Here is a 9,290-nt window from a genome sequence, read left to right on the forward strand (position 1 = left end):
TCGTTTTGTGTTTTTGGAGTCATGTTTGTTAATTTTTGGTGTCCTATAAGTATTTTTCTGCCATTTAGTCTGTTTTTGGAGTCATTCTTTGTATTTACTTTGGGGGCTGCACAAAATTAGACTGACATCAACATGTTGCCTATGGGCTGCCAGTTGCCCATGCGGCATCTGTCTTCAGTATCAGAATCAAAATATACTTTAATGAACTCGGGGGAAAATTACTTTGTCAGTGGCTCCAGGTAGAAGTTACAAAAGGTGAAAAGAAAAACAGTAACTAAAGATACATGATACATATTTTTTTATCTGGAGAAAGTTGTTGAACTGTAGGAAAAACATCCACCTTTTGTCAGGTTTTGGCTTAATGTAACAAACACACAATACCAGCCAACCAGACATGATATACAGCACAATACTCTACATACTGTAGGTCACATGGTGCTGTCAGTAGTATCAGAGTATCTGAGGGTCTAACACACAACCAGTGATGGCAAAGGTCAGCCCCAGCTATGCTGTGACATCATGAGACCGACTCCAGGATTATACATGATTGATATTGTTTATGAGCATTTCCCTGTGGTATTACACAAACAAAGCGACACATTGAAGCAAAACTGTGACAAAAAGCTAGTAATCATCACACAATAATATCACACTAAAAGATCTTTCTTTGTAACTGACCATCTGCTGCTACATTTGGGCCTCACATTGTTGATGCCAACTCTGCAAAAGAAGCTTGGATTAGCAATAAACTGTCAATTATGATTGAACCCTAGCTGACTGCCTTTAAAAGTATACATTACTGACAAATAAAAACTGGATTGTAAGTTCACAGGTTTAGTCCAAGGGTTTTGCTAATGCACAGTCAGGGTGATGGCCGAGGTCAGAGAGACGCACAGCAAACTCCGAGTGCCAGTCTCTGTCAAACACTGCCTTCAGCTGCATCTGCAGGGTCGGTGTCGCTTCAGTCTGAGGAGGAGCATGTGGGGAAATCACCAAACCCACTCCAGCTGTGAACATATAGTAGTCCCCAGACCAGTTGGAAGTACCTGGAAAACAGCAGTGCAGCCAATGGTCAATGATTAATACAGCTGAGTCACTCTACAGAGCAGCACTGACTTTAAATCCTACAGAAATCCTACAGATACAACCACTAATCTCACCAATATAGGCCACTTTGTCCGTCACCATGTATTTATTGTGATTGATTCGGGTGTAGGGGATGTCAGACTGGTTTCCGACAGGAACAATGAACAGTTTCTGGAAACAGAATATGATGGCAGTGAATAAACTCAACATTCTGAGGAGGAAAAAAAAAAAATCATTATTTGCTTTTAGATGATTAGATACAGTTAGAATAGAGTGAAGTTATTATAGTTCAAACCTGAGAAGCATTCAGAGAAACAGAGTCAGAAGGGTTTGTTTTGCTTGAATCAGGGTTGGGGTCCATTATAATTGTAATCATGTAATTGATAAATTATTGCAATTATAGTGTAATTTTAATTGTAATTATAATTTTAAAAAATCTGTTGCTGTCATAATGGTTATTAAAGTGTAATTGAGTTCAGATAATTGACTTTGTAATTGTAATTGCCATGAAAATTGTATAAAAATTGTCAGTAATAATTTAATGCACAACTTGGGAACCATGTTACAGTTCTATGTATATTCAGGGGTATACGGACACAAAAAGGTTCAGACGCCCCCACACCAAAAATACTAAACCTATATTTTATTGATTAGGAAGCCAAACTAGTTAACCAATAGATTGGAAAGAATATTAGATGATAGATATTTATTTTTAGTGTATTTTACAGCTGATTTAGGACCTATTATCATAAGACATGCTAACAGAAAGCTAACACAAGAGGAAGGTTAACTTTCATTAGGTTATTTATTTCAGGCTTAGTAATTGTGATTAATTGTAATTGAACTTTAGTAATTGAGAACACAATTTTAATTGACTTTCTGAGGATAAAAAAATAATTGTAATTTAATTGTAAAGGGAAAAACCAAGGCTGGTCACTGTAATCCTAATTGAATTGTAGTTGAACATGGGGAGTTGAAAACGTAATTGTAACTGAAAAATGTAATTGATCCCAACCCTGGCTTAAATCAATCAATCAGTTGTTTATTAACAGAATTTAAATGAAAATCAACAAGAATGTAATAGTAATAATAGATTTAATTTATAATGCACTTTTCATTATAAGGAATCTCAAAGTGCTTCATTTAAAAACACAATAAAACTGCACAAGATTTAACACTTTAAAGCTTTCCTAAACAAATATGTCTTTAGTTCAGCTTTAAATGAGTCCAACAACAAGAATATCAAGTCAATAGGAAAACAAGCAATTGTTTAACACAGCTGTGGTTTTCCTGTGTTTTCCTATTGACTTGATATTCTTGTTGATTCATTCTGTTGATTTTAAATCTCTAATAAACAACTGATGGATTCAAGCAAAAACAAACCCTCTGTCTCTCTGAATGCTTCTCAGGTTTAAACAACTAGATTAACTTCACTGTGTTCTAAGAATAAACGCACAATTTCGATGTTGAGCTGTTGGGACGGTGAGCCCAGCGAGGCCAGAGACTGAAGGAAAGGCAGCACGGCTGGGTCAGAGTCTCTCCCACAGCTGATCAACATCCTGAACTTGACGTTTGTTTCGAAAGCAGCCGTTCGAATGGCGGTATCGATGAAGGGCCAGTATCTGCTCGGATAAGTCAGAGATTCGTGGTGAGGAAACGCTGCAAAAGGAGAACAACAAAACAAACGACAGGGAAATACATTTACCTCTGAGGTCTGGTAAAATATGTGTTTGGAGAGTACTGCATGACGGAGATGTCCACAAACTCCTCAGCTTCTGACATGATGGACAGAATGGCCTCCAGGTCCAGGGTTCTTGTTGGAGGACAAAACGATGGTGGAGAAGCCTGAAGTTACACAAAAACAATTCACTGTGTTGGATTTTCTTTGCAGTTTGAAAGCACTGGCGCACACACATGCAGACATTAAGCCACTGCTGATCAGAGACGATCAAAGAAAACAGCTTCCTTGAACCAGGGTTTGGGTCAATTACACTTTTAAATTACAATTACGTCTTCAATTATCCATGTTCAATTACAACTCAACTACGATTACATTCAATGGCATTTTTCCCCAATTACATTTAAAATTATAATTACTATTTTTGTCCTGAAAGTCAATTAGAGTTACGTTCTCACTTACCAAAGTTCAATTACAATTGAACACAATTACTGAGCCTTTAATAAATAACTCCATAAAAGTTAACCGTCCTCTTTTGATAGCTTTCTGTTAGCATCTTTAATGATAACAGGTCCTAAATCAGCGGTAAAATACATTAAAACTAAATATCTATCATCTAATATTCTTTCTGATCTATTGGTTAACTAGTTAGGCTTCCTAATCAATAAAATATAGATTTAGTATTTTTGGTGTGGGGCGTCAGTTTTGACCCATGTCCTAAATCAGATGTAAAATACACTGAAAAACATTATCTATCATCTAATTTGTTTTTCATCTCTTGTTTACCTTGTTAGGCTTCCTAATCAATGAACATTTTGGAATTAATATTTTTGGTGCCAAGCCTTTTTTTCTGTCACTACGCCCCTCCATTTCAAATTATTATTATCATTTTTTTTTTTTTTTTTTTTTTTTGAGTTTTAAAACATACAGATATACTGTATGTTCGATTGGATCTTAAACAATATAACAGTAACTTTAAGTAAAAAGACAACGTCTTAAACATAATACAAACTAACAAAAACTAAGCTTGGCCATTCAACGATTTACAAAAAAAAAAAAAATAGACATGGTATAAAGTTAAGGTAACTATAGCGGAGTATACAGTATATACGGGTTATAAAGCACAAGGAAGAAAAACTGAACAAGAATGCATAGGTGTAACCTGTACCTGCAAACAGGAGAAACACAGAGGAGGAATATTTACATATCACTACCATAGCATTCAGCCTGAAATGCAAAATGTAATAAATCAAAGATAAATAAATAAAATGTAAAAAGTCCTGGTGTTTCCACAGACAGAGTCATCCAGTAACATATTTGAAAAAAATGCCCAATGTTTTATGAAATGTTTTAGTTGAACCATTAGTTACACATCTTATCTTCTGCATTTTAATAAATCGCCCATTTCAAATTATTTTTAAATTGTAAAACGATCAGGAAAACTTGAAAATAAACATATTTTCAATAACTTAACTGCATATGTGTAAGCCATAGAAGTGTAACCACCTGGTTTCACAGGTTTGTGTTTAATTACATTGTAAATTACAGTTTTTGTAGGAATTTCCTGCCAATTCCAAATCTAATTATCTGAACTCAATTACAATTCAATTGCCTTAAACTCACAGAGATGTAAACACTACTAGGGACACCATCTTCTTCTACCAGTAGAGGACGTTGTTTGCTAAAAGCAGCATCATACTCTGCAGGCCATGGCTGAGGCAGGGTGCTGCTGGACTCTCCCATCACCCAGTAGGACTGGAAGATCTTATGAAGGTCTTCAGCCAGGCTGGAGCAGTTGTAGATCCTCACACCCAGTTCCTTCACCTACAGCAGGACATGGTTGGTCAGAGTTTGTGGAAACATCTTATTTAAACAAGCACAGTGTCCTCATTGTTGTCTTTACCTGTGTGAGCGCCCTCCAGTCCATGTTAGGACTTCCAATGAACACATGCTTTCTGTCTACGATCCAGAACTTGCTGTGGAGGACGCCACCGGTCAGGCGTCCAAAGTTCACCCTCCTCACCTGGACACCTACAGCAGAGAGAGAAGTGGAGTTATTCTCAGATTATGAAGACTACAAGGTAGGGTACACCCTCAGAAAACCACCAGAGTTTAAAAGCAGAGAGGAATAATGAGAGATTTTCTTTACAATGGTTGAATTATTTACTTAAGTTCAGAGGTGGGCGACTTATCACAGCAGGGGCCACAAAACTGTGATTGTCTGGTTCAAGGGCCACATTATTAACATTCATGTCAGCATTAAGAATGATTGATGTGAGCATTAAGACAGGAAAGAACTAAAGATTTATGCATTGTTGTTTTCTTTGTTTTTGAATTCATTTTGTGCATTTTTCTTGTCACTGTGTGTTTTTGGGATTCATTTTGCTTTTTTATATTGTTCTGTATATTTTTCTCTCACATTGTGTGCGTTTTTGTTGATGTGTGTTTTTTTTTTTTTTTTTTTCCTATAGCAATGTGTGTTTTGTATGTTGTTTTGTGCCATTTTTTGTGTCATTTTGTGTGTTTTTGTTGTCATAGTGCTTTTTGGAGTACATTTTGTGTATTTTTCTATTGTTTTGTGTGTTTTTAGATACATTTTTTGTACTTACTTTTTTAAGGGGCACACAAAATTAGCCTGAAGGATACCAGTTGCTTATGTTTACTCTAGTTCATTTAATGTGCATGTATTCTAATTATGAAGGGGAAGACTTGTGAGTTGCTGGAGCGTGTTTGTGTATGTGACCCCCTCCAGGGCATGGAGTTGTTTTAATGAAAACCTTAGGGGCAGCAGTGTAGAGGAGCAGCTGCTAAATCCTAATAAATTCATGAGGAAATAAGGCTAAAAACAATCAAAATATGATTCTGACTGCAATGCCTGTAAAATAATTCAGAGATGTCATTGTTGGGTTGTTCACCTATAAGAGGGACTGAGTTGCAGTTAGTTTTACCATTCTGATGAAATAAAACCCACTCTATGTGATTAATATCTGCCCCACAGATCGAATCAGAATGTACGTTGACTCGAGAAGGGTTTGACCAGGTGTGTTACTGTATATTTCATACCATTCTGCTTTAAGAATTGTAAATCCGTAGTGTTGGTCACAACAGTGGGAATGCTGGTTATAACTCGAACCGAGACGTTCCTCGAAGGCAGCATTCCAAGTTGTGTCAGGATGTCCCTTCCCTGAAATGAGTGGACATTTTTGTCAACACACAAACTAAAAAGTCTTCCCTAATGACTGAGGTAACATTTTCCCCAACAATTGTCCCACTTTTTGGTCTTTTCTGTAGCAGCAGATAACTCACAGGTTTGGCAGAGGACGAGTTAATGCCGATGTCTTCTGCAGTTAAGGTCCAGTAGAAAGAGACCACATCCAACTGGGTGCTTGCCAAAGAGATCAGATCTTTCCAGACTTGTTCTAGTGGGATCCCAAGTGTTTCGTTGTCTTGGTATGTGACATGAAGAGGAATGCTCTCCACAAGAACCATACTGAGGAGGGAAACAACCACAGCATGGAAGAAAAATGCGAATGTTTTAAGGTGTCCAGCATCGATACATGATATACTGACAGAGGTGAAAGTAATGGATTACTCACATTACTGTAATTGAGTTGATTTTATGGCTACTTGTACTTTTTTGAGTATATTTCAGTAATCAGTCATTTCACTTGTACTTAAGTATGTTTGGAAACAAGTAGAATAATTTGTTACACTTCTACACCCAACAGTTACTGAGTAAATTGTTTTTTTTTTTTTAAAATGATCAACAGACTTTGTGAAACAAAAAAAAAATGACGAGTCAACAATCACAACCAGATTAAATGTCATGCAAGGTGCCAAAACAGCACTGAATGGAGGTTATTTTCTCAGTTTTAGAGTTCATAAATGTATATATACTTGGGGCCAGAGATTTTTTTTATTTATTTTGAATTGAATTAATTGGTGTTATTTAATTTTTAAAAGAATTGTACATTTTGACAAACCTTTTCATTAATTTTATACAGATGCCTTTGTGGAAAAAAAATTAAGTTCCAATTGTGCAAGATTTAAGTTTATCCATGAGATGTTTACTGTATGGAAGGGAACCGTGGTAAGATTTGTTATAAAGAAATAAATGTGAGGGGTGAAAGTATATAGTAACTTTTACTTTGAATACTAGTTTACTGAGCTACTTTTTACTTGTACTTGGGTATTTTTTATTTCATGTATGACTTACTTGTTGTACTTGAGTACAATTGCAATCAAGCAACAGTTCTTCTACTTGAGGAGGATATATCAATACTCTTTACACCTCTGTAGACTGATATGAAAATATCTGATATCATGAACAAAAAATGGGCAATGTCAGGATTCCAGAATTCAGTCAGTTTAACAGCATAGTTTACTGAACGATGACGATTTTCACCAGACAAGCGTTCGGTCACGGCGACAATAGAGGAAATGAAAATACAGAAGTAAAATATAAAGCATGTACTAGAGCGACTGGTTTAGAACAGTGCTTCTCAAACTACAAAGTACCCGCTTTCTCTTACACAAGCACCCAATCATGTTGGACAACTACATTACGCTGAGAATTCTGTGAAAAACAACCATACATCATTATGATGGAATGAATACGTGCTTTTGAGGAATCTCATTTTGTAAACAAGTGAAATGAAACAGTATTTAGTGGCTTCTGAATAGATTTATTTCTATAGTTTTTATCATTTCTGGACTGACCTTTGTATTTTCAGTTCATGTTCTAATCACCTTCATTTCTATCATAATTTTGTGTGTTTTTGGTACAATTTTGTGTATTTCGTTGTTTGTTCTTTTTATTATTCAGTATATTTTTTGTTGTAATTTTTGTGTGTTGTTGGTATTATTAAAATTATTCTCTCTGTGTGTGTATTTTTAGTGTCTGGTTGTTTCTCTGTTATTTTTGTGTATTCTTCTCTCTTAGTGGGTGTGTTTTTGGTGTCATTTTGTTGTTGGTCTGTTCTTTTTATTATTCAGCGTATTTTTCTTTTATGTTATGTGTTTTGGTTGTCCTATTGGTAGTGGCTGGTATAATATTCAGTGTGACTGTCATTTTTAATGAAAAATAAAATGTGGTAATCTCTCTCTCTCAAGTATCCCCTGTAATGCAATCACATAACACCATTTGAGAAACACTAGTTTAGAATACCACAATGTGTATGTGTTTGTACAGTGAGACTCAGACCTGCACTGGTTAATCGAAGAGTTTCCAGTCCCAGGATCTGGAGGGAATGGTGGTCTATCCAGCACAGCAAACGCCAGCACGATCCCCGCCACGGTGAGAGATAAGAAAAGCACCAGTAACACTACAATGCTGGTCAGCTTCTGTCAACAGGAAAACAGAATCTGCAGGATTAACACAACCTCTCAATAATAATGGGTAATGTGGGACGTTCTACCAACCTACCTGCCTGTTGGGCCCATTACTGAGATGAAGGCGTTCATACCCAACAGTCATGGTTGGGTCACAGCACCTACCTAACCCGTTCAAAACAGAGAACACTGCAATAATGTAGACTATTTTTTTATCCCAAGAAAAGACAAATCTAAAAGTTATTCACATCAATAATCGAACAAAAGTAGCAAAAATGCTTGATGGGGAAAAAAACAGAGGAAAATGCAGACTACTGGACTTAGAAACAAACTTTAAAATGTAATTCATGTATCTAAATATGTCATTTATATATCTAAGTAACATGAAAATGTATTTATTTAAAAGATGGGATGATATAGCCATAAGATATTGCAATATTAACAATATAAAAACAGATTAATATTATCTACTACACACCAGATTGTTTTGGTTAGTTAATTTTTTTCCAACTTCCTATTGAAAAGGTCATACCCAGTGTTAAACACATTTGTTTAAATGCAATTTCTTTTGTCCTTTTTTCATCCCAAAAATATTATTGTAATGGCAAGCCCATTATTGTCTATAGATTGTGAACTCAGTGTATTGTACCATCTTTATACATACAATAAACATATTTTTACAACACGTAATTTTTTGTTACACTAGTAAAACAGTTGCGATCCCTTAATCACTATAAATGTTTTAGAAATTCTATAGTTAAAAATGTTTCTAATAAAAGATCATTTAGAAAATGTATTTGATATTAAATTTGAATGTTTAGATTTATTGCTTCAGTTGGAATCATTCAGATTTTCCTTTTTTTTTTTTTAAGTGAACCTTCAAGCTTCTGACTGTGTTTGGAACCAGAATAACATTAACAGAATCATTTCTTTTCCTGTAGTGCTCTGTTGACTGTAAAGTCACAATAAAAGGCTATTAATAGAACACAGGAAACATTTCTCATCTAAAACACCTAAAATGATCTGTGCATTAAAACGGAAAGAAAAAAGTAACTTACAAAGAGTGATGAAAGTACTATATCTTCTATTGGAGCTCACAACAAACCTAATGCATCCCCACAATGAGTCGAGGTAAAGTCTGCTCACAAAAGCAGCACGACACAGTTCCTGGTTTTAACTTTCATTTGAGGCTCAG

General features: G+C 35.5%; 1 protein-coding gene across 1 annotated transcript; it reads right to left on the bottom strand.

The window, feature by feature from the left end:
- Positions 1-283: 283 nt before the first annotated feature.
- On the bottom strand, positions 284-9,260 carry pld4 (phospholipase D family member 4). The gene is made up of 11 exons (XM_028438231.1): positions 9,154-9,260; positions 8,190-8,260; positions 7,968-8,107; positions 6,071-6,254; positions 5,828-5,948; positions 4,668-4,795; positions 4,388-4,588; positions 2,792-2,931; positions 2,543-2,708; positions 1,161-1,257; positions 284-1,046 (listed from the first exon to the last, which is right to left on the bottom strand). The coding sequence occupies exons 2-11, from the start codon at positions 8,238-8,240 to the stop codon at positions 835-837; spliced, it is 1,440 nt and encodes a 479-aa protein (XP_028294032.1). The 5' UTR covers positions 8,241-8,260; positions 9,154-9,260; the 3' UTR covers positions 284-834.
- Between the last annotated feature and the right edge of the window lie 30 nt (positions 9,261-9,290).

The sequence above is a fragment of the Gouania willdenowi genome, chromosome 22 (genome assembly GCF_900634775.1).
Source record: "Gouania willdenowi chromosome 22, fGouWil2.1, whole genome shotgun sequence".
Lineage (NCBI taxonomy): Eukaryota > Metazoa > Chordata > Actinopteri > Blenniiformes > Gobiesocidae > Gouania > Gouania willdenowi.